The sequence below is a fragment of the Cloeon dipterum genome, chromosome 3 (assembly GCF_949628265.1).
Source record: "Cloeon dipterum chromosome 3, ieCloDipt1.1, whole genome shotgun sequence".
Lineage (NCBI taxonomy): Eukaryota > Metazoa > Arthropoda > Insecta > Ephemeroptera > Baetidae > Cloeon > Cloeon dipterum.
The window spans coordinates 34414545-34428881 of NC_088788.1; the positions used below are offsets into that span (position 1 = coordinate 34414545).

The window sequence follows — 14337 nt, forward strand, 5'->3', positions numbered from 1 at the left end:
TCGAATTTTTATGCGAAAAACACATAGTTCGCTGGAAAGAGTCAATTAGGTCGAGAGGAATGCATCAAATTCTCGCGCGCCGCCGCTTTTCGCAAATGTCACCGCGGCGGGCAGGTGAAAAAATGCCGCTTTCCTCGTGTGCGCCTCGCGACAATTTATCATAAATCAGTACGCGAGTATCACCATTCTATAAAGAGCAGGCACGCGAGGAATGCGGGTGCTCGCGTGTATCAGCGGCACAGTCTCTCACTTTTTTATACGCTGCGTGTTGCAGCCTTTCGCTCATCACCTCCCGCGAGCCAGCGGCACAGCATATTCGCCAGGGGCACTGCTTGCCAAATCCGATAGAGATGCACGAGCGGCAATATTAACTTACTGCTCCCAATTGCCTCACGGTGTGTGCTGTGCAGACAAACAATCCGCGTGTATTACAACCGACTCAAGGTTGGAAACCGCATGTCTTTCAAAAGTTCTAGTTGATCCGTGGTTCTCTAATGAGCAAATAAATAAACCACTTTTATTAAACACAATTCGTGTACAGCTATCTTGTTATTACTTGTTTACATAAGTAGAATTTGCAGACTTTGCTGCTTGCGTCAGACTATTCTAGTTATTACACAGCTTAAAAAGTGGAAGAATTTCATATTTTTATCACCAAGATTGCAAACGCAAGTTGGCTTAGCCTCACAATGGTATTCTTTGGTTTTACATTACTAATGAGCAAAAAGGCTTTTGTAAATTAATTACGAGCAGAGTAAAGTTTAAAATAAAATTTAAAATGTAATCCACATTAAAGATAATTACCTAAAAATACTTATAAAAATCAGCAAAGAAGAAGGAAAAAGGAATAAGTATTCTAAAATTCGTTACAAAGATAATAAAGAGGATAAAAATGTGGAAAAAGGTGAAACGCATGCAAAAATATTTACATTTAATGAAAAACCGCAGACGAATCAGCTCTGGTTCACTGAAATTGTGTGATTCATTTCCCGCTGTTTCCAAATAATGTGACTCGACCACACCACTAAATCCTAATTTTCTTCGCAACAAAAGAAAAATACATTAAATATATAAATTTCCTACTTAGAAGCACTACTATTACTACCGCCATATTCAAGGCAAAGATTCATATGGAATTATTTACTAGGCAATCATGCAATTTCAACAATTTGATCCTGCACTCTTCCTTAAAACCGAATAAAAATTGTCTTTTTAATCTCGTTTCAAAATTTGCAGCTGATTTCTCCTAAAAATATGCTGTTCAAACTGGGAAAATGAGTGTCACTCGAGATTTGTAGCAACCTTCTTTTATTTTTATAAAAAAAACTCCTTTAAACAGGATAAATGATTAGAACTAATCATCAAGTTAAATCGAGTCTAGTTTTAGATTTATAAAAGGCACAAAATATCGAGCTCTTTATTTTTAATTTATTGAAAAATTTTATTTCTTCAAAATAATCTTATTTAGTTATTAAATTAGGAATGATACAGCGAAACGCAGATAAATCCTTGTTCCGTAAGCAAGCATTTAAAATTAAGTTTGAGTAAAATATACAGTTTAAAAATAAGTTGTTGTAAATCTGAATAAAATTGTCAAGCAAAGCAAACACCTGCTTGACAGATTTTGCAAACTTTTATTTTAATTGCAGCACAAATTCCACATTTAATGTAAGAAATTAGGAAGTTATGTGAAATGCACTGATGCAACGCCTAGTTTTAGAGACCGCGCGCGTTAGTTCAAATTCAAATGCGTCCTTGCTCCGGTTGGCGTAAGTACAAAGTAATGCGTGGATCCTAAAATCTCAAGTGGATACTCAGAGACAGAGCTACATTAGATCCCATTACTTACAATTAGTAACCCAAACCACAAATAATGCGATATGTTTGGTGATGCAACACAGCATTAAGCAGCGTAATTGAACGTACTTGACTCAAGGAATCATCTTTCAACAAAAGGTCTAAGTGCACAAGGATCAAATCAGATTTTATGCAAATCGAAACGAGCTTTATAGATCATAACTAAATAAAAAAAATGATTTCGTTTGTACTTGCAGCCTTCAGGAAAATACACGAAATTTGTTTTTTGGTGATGCTATACAGGGGCAAACTTTCATTAAAGGGATGATTATTTTGGCTTGGTTGAATTTTGTAAAAGGAATTTATTTCTATCGCAGGGAGATTCGAGTTGCGGAGTTTTCAGTTTCGTTGCTCGATTTACTTTCGTTTCAGTGCAGGCTAGCGTTTTAAAATTTCTCTCTGTTTTAGAGGTTAAGTCCTTCTTATCCGAGAAACATCTGCCGAGCGTGCCATTTTATGTTTCTTTTTTCAATTTTACGACTTTTTAACCGTCCACTGCATATCAATTGCTATTGTAACAATTTATAATTAAAAAAGATAAAACCCGTGATCTAGACATTTTTATCTAATAAAAAAACTCAGTGATTAACCCCCTGTTTCGAAGGAAATAATTTATTTTATTAATGAATTCCGCCTAAAATTGAGCGCGTGTGAGTCGATTGTGGTGCAGATTTGCCTGTGTACATATTATTTTGAGGCAGAAAGTGTGAAAGAGGCAAGGCTGCTGCAACAGGCAGTGCGCGTTTCGTTTTCGTCAATCACCACTACCGGCCTCATGCACTTCAGCTGCGGCGCGCGGCGTACTTTGCGATTGAAAATATACACGGCAGGCGCGCTCATTTAGCCGCTTCTGGAGCGAATGCAGCGCTTGCTTTTCTCTATTCATAATACACGCCGGTTTGTGTTTATCCTGATGGGCGCCTCCGCGCGCAGGGAACACCTATCGCGCGCATAAGACGTACCGACGGGAACCCTCAGCACAGCTGTTATTGTAGTTGTGCGCGGCACTCAATCAGTTCTCAGAAAAAAACCTCCTCTCCAAAGTGAGCAAACGAAAACGCGGCTGCTCGAAATATGACTGACCGCATGTGCATAGGAAAATTTATTTTTATCCTTTAGCCTGCAGTTCCCACACTGTTTCAGAATGTAATGCGGATCGAGTAGCGCGCCTGGCTTTTTACAAAAATTTACAAAAAAAAGTTGATTTTTTAAATTATTTTCGTAGTTTATCTAAAACTGGCTAAATTAAACTCATTAAAAATTCTCTTAGAGAGTTAAACATTGTGAGTTTTTGTAAATTTGATGGTGAAAAACTAAATCTCAGCAGATTCTAAGAGCTGCATTTATTCCGCACATTTTATTTACAATGACTACATGCCCCTCGACTCGTATTCATGTCCCATGATGTGTTGGAGTAGTTTCAGGGTGGGAAACACTAAATTCTGTTGCGCAGTGAGGTTCAAATTCGAAAACAAATTGTTAAGTTTGAATGTTCTCCAGCTCAAATCTCAGCTTCTATAGTTGTCGGATTTTCAAAAAACCGCATACACCACTAGACTAGTCTCAATCTCCCTAAGATACCCGAAGTAGTTTAAGGGTTCCAACCCTTCAACCCCCTTTTTGTATCCTTAAAAACATTAACTGTGTTTATGACATTAGTCATCAATAATTAGTCGAAACTTGTTTGTTATTCCATTTTATAATTAAATTCTACTTTATCCACGAAATAGAAATAGGGCTCTAATGTGACACCGAAACTTGTCGGAATGAAATATTAAAGCAACCAGGACGTAGCCCGTTTTAATTATGTGATGGAAAATAGATGATAACCATTTATTTATACTCTGCTTCATGTATGTTGGTTTGCGTGTTCTTTTTTTTATCACTCTTCTACTCCATTTGACAGAAGCATGACCCTCTCTCAAACAGGCCAAATAGAAACAAAAATATTTAATCGGCTGATCTCACAGACGGCTTCTTATTGCTGCCTTCATCGCGGAGCTGGTGATTTGGTCTTTTTCGCTGAACCGGCCATTAGGGCGGCCGCGCGTTGTGCGTGCGGCATTCCGCTCTTTTTCGGTTTGGCCAGCGATCCAGTCCAAGCACTAATAAAGCAATTATCTTGTTACAATAAAAAATAATTTAATTAGAGCTTTCGTCGTCATGGCTGCGGCGGCGGCGGCAGCGGCCGGCTACCTCCGTGTTCGGCGGGCACAAAATAATAATAACAGAAGCAGCAGCAGCAGCAGAGGCCTATCGGAATAACCCGGGCTGCGCTTGCAAGCAACAGGACGGGAATTTTTTCCTCGGCGCGCTCGCGGATACCCAATTATGGAAGTTTAGCAGAGGAAAGAACAACGAGAGAGAAGAAAAGAATTTTCGCTTGTCAATGTTGGTGGTCGCGCGGATAATTTTTGCGTCCCAGCGCGCCGCGCCGCGCGCACTCTCGCATTATATATGTACACACCACACACACGCACCCTGCTATTTTTTATTTAAAGGCGCATTTTACAAACTATACACGGTAAAACATGGTGTCCGTTTAAACCCGTCGCTCGCTACCGACGATACGTATTTTGTACATTTGCCATTAAGTGTACTCTCTTTTTTGGCATAATTAAGGGGTTTAATTGCGGCAAGACCGCTAGATATTTTTCAACTCTATTTTCTGCGCGGCTATCTTGATCCCAAGCTTTAAAGAAAATTTGAGTTTCTACGTAACACTTTTCAAATTACTTAAAAATATGCAGTCTTTATGACGTGTAATTTTGGTTTCCGCGAAAGTCAGGCACTATGATCCCGACGAGATAACAAAATTTGCTCAAAAGAAAAAAAATAGGTAAAGGTATTATAGTTGTAGTCGGCCTCTGAATTCATTAATTAACTGCCAAGGATCGCGGAAAATTCATGTATTGTGCTTGGAAAGGGAAGCTTCTGCGAAATTAAAAGCTAAGTTTAGACGCGATCGACATTTTTTCTCTCAGCCTTGAAGAGTAACGAATCATGCAGTTCGAAGACAACCACCAGAAACTGCCGAAAACGTCTTAAACTTGATAAATCTGGTTAAATCACAGTGTAAACCCGCATATTTTGTTCCAGTTTATTGTATCTTGTCCGTGTTTAGGATTTTGTAGCTCTTCTAACATATATTTTTTAACGTAAAAATCGTTATTTAGCTGTTTTTTTTGTTTGGACCTGGCAAAAAGAGCTCCAAGAACGCCAACGGCCAATCAGAGAAGGCGGGCTAGTAGGCAAGATCGAGACAGCAGCGCCCCTGCGACAGCCAGCGCAATCAAGCGACAAGGTTGGTTCATTGGTTGCTGGCAGTCACTGTGATTCTGCCTGATGCTCTTACGACACTTTTTGCTAGGCTTTCTGACCAAAAAACCGGCGAAGTAACTGGTTTTACGCTTCTGCCAATTTTCGGCACGTCGTAGCGGATAGTCTGACCTAATTCAACCCTCAGGAATCGATTGGCATTGGCAAAAATGAAATTCCAGAGACAGGGCTATTTTAAAATGGAAGAAAAACGCCGAAAAAGTTAGTTGCAGGAAGTGTAAAATGTTTTTAAAATAACTTGCCCTCTCAGGAATAACAAAAAATCACAAATAAAATAAGGACGGTTTCTCTATAATTTTTCTTAGAAAAATATTGTCTATTATAGTTTTATTAACTCCGGAAACGATTCAAAAACATTTCATTCAAATAAATATATATTTTGCTACGGGAAATTGTTGACGGTATCATTAAAAAGTGAAATTTTCAGTTATGCAACTCAAATTCATCGGTAACAAACAGTTTGCATAATATTTATTCCAGATGATCGAAGTTATCCCACTTTATTTAAAAAGCATCTTTTTTGCCTCTTTATATTTAGTTGAAGCTAGAAAAAAGTAATGAGAGTAGATTATTTTCGTTTCATTCAGGAAACGAGGTGCTCGTCTCTTTTATTTTCAGCAAATCTTTTCTTTAACTCCAGATGCTCATCATTTAAAATGATTGCATAAGAGGTTGTCCATTATTTGCAAGTTGCACCTCTGCGCGAGTCAGTGCAAACAATGATGGAAGCCGCGGAGTGGAGGAGCAGCAGGCAGGCAGCGCACTCGGTGGCACCTGTGGCCGCCGCGATTTACTCGAAACACATCACATCATCGTGGCGGTGCCGCGCGCGGTTGCTGTGGGACGAGCGGCGCGCGCGAGAGGCCGCGAGACGGACCATTGTCCAGCATGCAAAAACCTCTGCGATGGCGGTAGATAGCATGTTAAAAGAGCACCGCGGGCAGCCTTATATGGTGCGTATAAGGCCATACCGCCTGCCTATTTACTCTCTCTTTTCGCAGCATCCGCTGCTGGCGCGCGCTCTGTTGCCAGCTTGTTATTTCGCTGTTAAAAAATAATTATTAATCGGTCTCGAAATTGCTTTTGCGCGCGCGTTCATGTGCTCAATTTTAATTGCCACTGGTCAGTCTGAGACTTGCGACCGACCGACCGACCGACCGACCGACCTGGACCTGCCGAGCGATTCCCACCGACTGCGGAGACTGGAGACTGGAGTTGGCCCGCTCGCTGCCGCTGCTTGCGTCTCGCGCGTCCACACCGTGGGAATTTCGCCTCTCCGCTCCTGCTGCTGGCTGCAGGCGGCAAAAACACCAACGACCACCGCTCTCGGTACTCTGTTGTGCCTGCGTGCGAATAATGCGGCATTTCACTGCCACCGAGCTGCACACAGTTTTTCAATAAAAATCAACCTTTCCAAGCCGGCTCGATATTTTTAATGAGACTTGAAAATCTGACTGTCCTTTTTGTTATACCAATCCCCCGGAATGCGGCTGGAAATCTCCCATATTGCACGCGAGAAGAAAAATTGCGCAAAAGAGAGCCACTATAGGGTTTCGTGCTCTCACCGCTTTAACATTTTGTCCATTAAATTATTGATCTTATAACAGGAAATTATTGCTCCAAATTTGATAAAATTTGGTGGAGAACAATTTTCAACAGAATATTACATACATACAAATCATTTTTGGCGTGTTTCCCACGGTTTTTGCGTCGATTTTTTAAAAAAAAAATTGCAGCAGGTGTTTTTTTCTTGTATATTTAGAGATTTTCAAGCGGTCGTCAAATTTAGTCGATTTTTTACACATCGCACGTAGATAACTTGTATTCTTAAGGTTAATCACATTTAAGGAGGTACTAATAAAAATTGGGATTTAAATTATGAAAGACAAACAACACCCTAAATTAAACTGTCTATGAACTTCAATTGAATTGATTTTAATTTTTTTTCTGCCTTTGTCATTAATAAATCGACCGTCTAAATTTCACAGTTAAAATGTCCTGATTTCAAGTCCAAATATATTTACAATCCTGAACCAACGTTATTATTAAAAAAGATTAGACAATAATATTATGCAACACGCCACTTCATTCTTGGTGCCTTGCTGACTACGATAGATCCGTTATGAAATGAAACGTGAAATCCATCGTCACAATGAATAAAAGTAAAAAATCATTGATGAAATTATGGGGAAAAACGTTTCTTGGCACAAACAAGGTGTTCCATTGTAACCCTCGTGACTGAATAAAAACACACAAAAAATTGAGTGTCTGCGCGTTTACAGAAATACCCAACATTTTTTTGCGTTTTTTATTTAAATGCAAACCATTTTGGTCAAACTCGAACCACGAGAGAATGTAGTTAATTTGAAGCATAATTAAAAAAAGGTGATGTTATGCTAGTTGCAGCGTCAGCTCGAGCTGCTCAATATGCTTGTAAATCAGCAGCAGCCGTGACGGCAGTGCAGAGAGACGACTTTATTACCGCCGTGTTAGGCAGGCGTGCATCTCTGAAATCTCTGGCGTGACTCACGAACGCGAAACCGACTTTAATGAAAGAAAAATTTTCCCTTTGATTCTGTGACAAAGCAGTTTTTATATACCTCTTCGATTGACACAATCATTAGCAAATAACACGAATACAAACATTTTTTAGCGATGGATGAAATCTGAAATCCGCTCGAGTTCTCTTGCATTTTCAGGGCAATTACGTGGCTGCTGTTTAATTTAAAACGAACTAGTTTAACGAATAAAATCAGTTAGTTTTGCTACGACTGCTTTCTCGGAGAGCACGAGCCAAATTAGCTGTTCGGGGCAATTAAATTTCATAAGCTTGGCAGTTGCACAAATGGCTCGATAAATTTGAAGAAATACCTTTTTTGAGAGGGCGGGCGCGATTAATTGGTGCAGCGCGTGCACGGGAAACTTGACACCGGCGATTGCGAGTGAGCAGACGTGGACAATAAATATTTCCATACGAGAGAGCTCTCGCCTGCGTTTTGGCGGGGGACACCGTCTCTGCCAAAGCCAAAGCCGACCGAGGGGCTTAACCTTGCCTTCTCATGCTCTCGGGTCAGCTATTTTTGTTGCCTTGTTATGAGGGTGGAACTTAAGGGGTACACACGCACCTATCACACACACACGCTGCTCCAACAACATGCTTCGCAGCAGAGAACTGCGACCGCCTAGACCACGCAGGAGAGTGGATTCTGAATCATTTCAGTCAGGACATTTCTCGTTTTTATGATTTTTCCTTCAGTTTGGTTTAAAAAATGAATATATATTTATCGGGGAAACTTCTAGCTTGGAAAATACAAAATAGGAGATAGGTGAACGATGCAACAAGCCATAAAATGCAATTTCAATTTAATTAACGAATGGCTAAAAATGAATTCAGGATGGATAGGGGGATTTTTTTGTGTCAGAAAAAATAGAAATTCTCTCGTTTTGAATTACGCGTTTCATTAAAAAGAATATTATTTTTGTTATTTTTTTGCCAACCTTTTCTGCAAACTGAGACTATTATCTCCGCAGATGTATATAAATATTATTAATTGTAAACTAAATGCAACCGACGAAATGTCACGGGTTGGAGGACTAGTTTGGCATGATGTCGAGCAAACTCGACGAAATTTACATCAGATAATAGTCTTTATTAACTATGCGTCATTATAAATATTTCTTGTCAAAATATTTATTTTTACGGGTTATACAGGATATTTCTGGAAAACTTTAGGACTTCTCAGAATCTTGTTTTACCGTAGTGCACTGTCGTAAATAAGATGGGCCTTTTGTATTTCTCTCGAGCAAACACAAAATTTGATGTTAAAGGTCTAAAGTCCAAACTGTTAATTTTGGTTTCTAATTTAAAATTTGGAATTTTTACGCGCTTAAAACTTGTCCCATGCGGAATGTGCGTGAACTAAAATGGAAGTTTCAGTGTCCACTCTGTTTCAAAACTCGATTAGGAAGAATCCATATTAAGTGAACCCCTGTTTGGCAAGTGGTCTTCAGATCTTGATGAAATTCGGTGAAGATGATGCCCTAGGGAACCTAAGTTAAACCCTAAAATATTAGGTCAAAATTCCAAAAATTGTTCATTTTACAGGGGTTCAAAGTTTGAGATTTTTGAAAAAGGTGATGTTTTCGGCGATTTGTAACTTGGACTCTGTTTATAGTAAACACAAAAATTAGGTATCCAAAATATTTTACGTTTGATGCGAAACAACTTTCCCACGATGACCAACTTCGTAGGTCAAAGGTCAAGGTCACTAAATTGGGGTCAAACTTTTCAAAAAAATCCCACATACCCAAGTACATAAAATTTGGGAAATTCAAAATAGCCAAAATGTGCCTCATATCCATGGTAACAACATATAAAAAAATGGCGATACTTTTTTTTTTCGTTTTCGAGATATTTCGAATTGATTGTTAAAATCAATGTTTTCCGGGTCTTCTGATCATAAGTAAAAACACGTTTTCCGCTTAATCTCAGCTTCTATGGGTCCGATTAACAAAAACCGCACACCGTTTGATACGTAATGACCTCCCCTAGGTAATGCAAGTGATCATAAGGGTGCCCACCCCCTTCAAACCCTTAACCACCCCCTGGAAATCCGAAAAAATTATTTTTTCATATTTTTAACCTCTATCTCGACAAATTAAGCGTGACACCAATCAAGTATGTCCCAAAATAGTTACAATAATAAATATTATTATTTTCTTTGTAGAGGAAACCTTCAAAAAAATAAAATTGCTAATATGAAGATGGTAAAAAAAATTTTAGGTTTATTTTAAAAATAGCATTAAATCGGGTTTTAGTTTATTCAAAATAACTTGATTAACCTTTATTTATTAATATTTTAACAAAAAATTATTAAATGCAACCAATTCAAATATCTGAAATTGCACACAATATGCACCAAATAATGATGGTTGCACATAAATTATTGGTTGCATTTATTTATAATAATAAAAGAACAGTGTGAAATATTAAATTTATTTTTAAAATATTAATAAATAAAGATTAATCAAGTTATTTTGAATAAACTAAAACCCGATTTAATGCTATTTTTAAAATAAACCTAAAATTTTTTTTACCATCTTCATATTAGCAATTTTATTTTTTTGAAGGTTTCCTCTACAAAGAAAATAATAATATTTATTATTGTAACTATTTTGGGACATACTTGATTGGTGTCACGCTTAATTTGTCGAGATAGAGGTTAAAAATATGAAAAAATAATTTTTTCGGATTTCCAGGGGGTGGTTAAGGGTTTGAAGGGGGTGGGCACCCTTATGATCACTTGCATTACCTAGGGGAGGTCATTACGTATCAAACGGTGTGCGGTTTTTGTTAATCGGACCCATAGAAGCTGAGATTAAGCGGAAAACGTGTTTTTACTTATGATCAGAAGACCCGGAAAACATTGATTTTAACAATCAATTCGAAATATCTCGAAAACGAAAAAAAAACGTATCGCAATTTTTTTATATGTTGTTACCATGGATATGAGGCACATTTTGGCTATTTTGAATTTCCCAAATTTTATGTACTTGGGTATGTGGGATTTTTTTGAAAAGTTTGACCCCAATTTAGTGACCTTGACCTTTGACCTACGAAGTTGGTCATCGTGGGAAAGTTGTTTGGCATCAAACGTAAAATATTTTGGATACCTAATTTTTGTGTTTACTATAAACAGAGTCCAAGTTACAAATCGCCGAAAACATCACCTTTTTCAAAAATCTCAAACTTTGAACCCCTGTAAAATGAACAATTTTTGGAATTTTGACCTAATATTTTAGGGTTTAACTTAGGTTCCCTAGGGCATCATCTTCACCGAATTTCATCAAGATCTGAAGACCACTTGCCAAACAGGGGTTCACTTAATATGGATCCTTCCATTACAAGTTTTTCGTGTTTTGCATTTCTTTGCTACCCCAAGTCTCGGGTTCTAACCATCACAGTTGCAAGTACTACCCACTGTAAGATTCGTCTCGACCTCCCGTGACCAGTAAAAGGGGTTGCTTACCCTCCACCCCCTAATTAATATATATCAACCCCAGTGAATAAGGTGAACGGCCAGAATTTTTTATTATTTTTTTCCATTTAATTTAAATGAATAATATATTATTCTGTTTTAATCTTTATATTAATCATGGTGTATGAATTTAGATTGAATTTGGGATAATTTACAATATTTTGAAGCCCTTGATGAATCATGCTCATTGTCAGTGGTACAGTTTTGCTGCTAAAAATTGCAGCAGGATGAGTGTGGAACAAGCTCCCCCCAAATCCTTTTAGGTTTGTCAAGGGAGGTCAAGACTAGTCTAATGGTGGGTAATTTTAATAATTCTGATGGTTAGAACCCAAAATTAGGTAAAAAAAACATTTTTTCGACTTTTATGAAGCTTTTCTCGAAAGCGAAGAAGAACAACAACACGTAATTAATTTCTTAACTCTATATTTTACCAAAAATACTATCTCATAAAAATAAAGGCACTCCAGCGGACTACTTATTTGCTAAAAGAGACAATTTATAAAACTGTCCAAAATCAATTACGCTTAGAATCCACAGCCCTCTCACGTCAGTTGAGTCACTTTTTTACCTCGAGAGACGCGACAATGACAAGAGGGAGCAGGAGCGCACCAAAAATATTCTCATCCATCCTCACTGAAAGCAGTGGAGTTCGCGAGAGCCCAACAAAGTGTATAAAAGCAGAACACGGGCGGCCAGAGGGCCCCCTATATAAGACAGAGCCAAAAAATGATATAATGCACGCGCACTCGCTTACACACACGTGTCTCAGCTCTAGCTATAACCGCGCAAGTTACACGCTCCATTAACGAGAGGGTTGGAAAGTGTTTACCTTAATTATACACACAGCCTCTTGCTGGATTTATTGCCGCGAGAGCACTCCCAAAATTAACGCAATTCAACTACTTTTGCTCTCGCTCTCCCACCATATGTTTTCTCGACTTTTGTAATAAAAAGTGCTCTTCAGTTTTTTAGTTTAAGAATATATTGCAATGCTCGTCGCTTGATTAGCCGATTTTCTTAAAAATTTAAAACTTGGGAAATAATTAGCATGTTCCGAATTTTAGATCTATTGAAGGTTAAATTAAGAATGTGCACAATTTTTCTGTAAAGCTGCACTTTAAAATGTATTGTTAAGACGACTGATTTTTAGACAATAATGATTTGTCTGAAATTATTCTAAATAGTACAGATTTTGTAAATGTAAAAATTTATTCTTTTTGCACTGAAAAGAAACTCGAAACCACTCTATCTTCTGGCGCTAGGTGCCCCGCCTCAATTATTAGAAAAGGGCACCAGAGCGGATTTGGTCTGTGATAGATTGCGTCTGGTAAGTTTGTAGCTGATCAATAAATTTTGCTGATGTCACGATAACTTGGCTTGTTTTTCAGATTTCTCTCTGTGCTAGTCACTGGCTTTTACAATGCATTTACTTTTTATCTTGCTCCTTCCTTTATCTCGCCGTAATACGTTTACTTTTCTTTGCCTGGATGTTTGCTAAGCCAAGGAATAATGTATAGATCGTGAAATTTATGGCAAATTACTCTGCACTAACCAGTGCTGCCTGATAAATTGGACTCTTGAAATGCTGTGCCAAAACTACTTCTAGTCTCTCCCCATCATTTTCACAAATCACATGGTAAAAAAACCTTGCTCCGACAAAGGGAAGAGTTCAAGATAATAAAAATTCAATCGTACAAACCGAGGCTTTTGCAGATTTTATTTCAATCAAAGTTTTCATGCTTTTAAACCCTTAAAGTCACGAGCTAACAAAAATACCTCTGCGCTATCTGATCTACTAGATTTAGGCTTGACTACTTGGACACGACCATAGTAACGCTTTAAATCGTCTTCCATTTTTTGCCTTAAACGTCCGTCCCATATTTTGGTCAGAAATGTTCCTCCGATTTTGCTAGTTTTCAGACTGAATCGTAGTGCCGTGTAGGACAATTTTACGATGTTCTCGTGATCCATTTCCTGGAATCCACTCGGAGAAGGGGCCATATCACTGACAACGGCATCAACTCCATCTGTATTTTTAATTTACCATAATATGTGCATTTTTGTATCTAAGGAAAACACACCTGTAGATTGCAAAAGATTTAAGACAGCGTCCTGAGTTTCCTTTGCGGTGATATCGCTCTTTGGTAAAATATGAGCGCCTTCAACTGGCAAAAAATCTTGAATGTCCAATGAAATTATGGTTCCTGCTGGTTGGCTCGGATCTATAAAGATTAAATGATTCTAAGAAGTAATTTAGCTAGTCTAAAATGACTGCTTAAACACCATTATTTATCGCTGGGTTGCATCGTTTAACTAGTACTTGGGTCCAGCTTCCTGGAGCTGCACCGCAGTCGACGACGTTCATGCCAGGTGACAAAATCTTGTGCTTGTCGTCAATCTCCAATAATTTAAAAGCGCTTCTGCATCTGCAATTCATAGTGAGATAATTTACAAATTGTTACGTGGCATTTATAATAGAACCTGTACTGCTCCACCCTGGCCCACTTAACATAAGGATCATTTAGCTGCCTCTGAAGCCACTCGTGAGACGACTTTTTCCTCTTTGTCGACTTCAAAAACAAACTGTTTGATTTTCCATTCATTCGAATTTGGCTAGTACTGATTCCCCTTGAGCCTCGAAGCGCAACATCCAAATAAGTGGTTCCTAGCTTCTGCATTTCAAGACAGCACCCCAAAATGAGAGTTCAATGAGGTTTTTTAACAAGTTAAAAAATTAATTCAGAGTTTGTGTAAACACCGGGTCCAATGTGCTTGTGGCGCCTGTGCTTTTGCTCTTCAGTGCTCCAGCTGTGTCGACAATGCTGCCAACAAACTAAAATAGTAATTTGTGCTTAATTGTTTCGTGTTTTTTTTATAATGAAAGATGCACAAAAGATATGCTATGCACAAATATTATAAGTGAAAAATGATATTAAATTTCAAAAACTCAATCTGTTTCACAGTAAGTTAATCATAAGAGCGAGAGAGATGAAGCGTGTTTATGGTGGCAAACGTTGCAGAGGCTCCTTGCAGCAAATTTTCAACAAGGTTCATTTTCCTACTGCGATTGCTTATATTTTGAGCCTTATTCTTGTGGAGGCTT

The 14337-nt window shown here is 38.2% G+C and overlaps 1 protein-coding gene and 1 long non-coding RNA gene across 2 annotated transcripts; one reads left to right on the plus strand and one right to left on the minus strand.

Annotated features, from left to right (window-relative positions):
- Positions 1 to 3645: 3645 nt before the first annotated feature.
- Positions 3646 to 7331, plus strand: LOC135940858 (uncharacterized). The gene is made up of 2 exons (XR_010574922.1): positions 3646 to 6149; positions 6324 to 7331. It is a non-coding gene; the product is annotated as an uncharacterized LOC135940858 (long non-coding RNA).
- A 5595-nt stretch (positions 7332 to 12926) lies between these two features.
- On the minus strand, positions 12927 to 14021 carry Mrm2 (Mitochondrial rRNA methyltransferase 2). The gene is made up of 4 exons (XM_065486499.1): positions 13716 to 14021; positions 13518 to 13660; positions 13316 to 13456; positions 12927 to 13261 (listed from the first exon to the last, which is right to left on the minus strand). Exons 1-4 carry the CDS (start codon positions 13910 to 13912, stop codon positions 12969 to 12971), a joined length of 774 nt encoding a protein of 257 aa, XP_065342571.1. The 5' UTR covers positions 13913 to 14021; the 3' UTR covers positions 12927 to 12968.
- Between the last annotated feature and the right edge of the window lie 316 nt (positions 14022 to 14337).

Bases quoted from the DNA above. Each gene is read 5' to 3' on its own strand.
- Mrm2 (XM_065486499.1), bottom strand. From the start codon at position 13,912: ATGCAGAAGCTAGGAACCACTTATTTGGATGTTGCGCTTCGAGGCTCA. The intron at 13,457-13,517 runs GTGTTTAAGCAG...TAATCTTTATAG, and splicing joins CAACCCAGCGATAAATAATG to ATCCGAGCCAACCAGCAGGA. The intron at 13,262-13,315 runs GTGTGTTTTCCT...TTAAAAATACAG, and splicing joins AAATCTTTTGCAATCTACAG to ATGGAGTTGATGCCGTTGTC.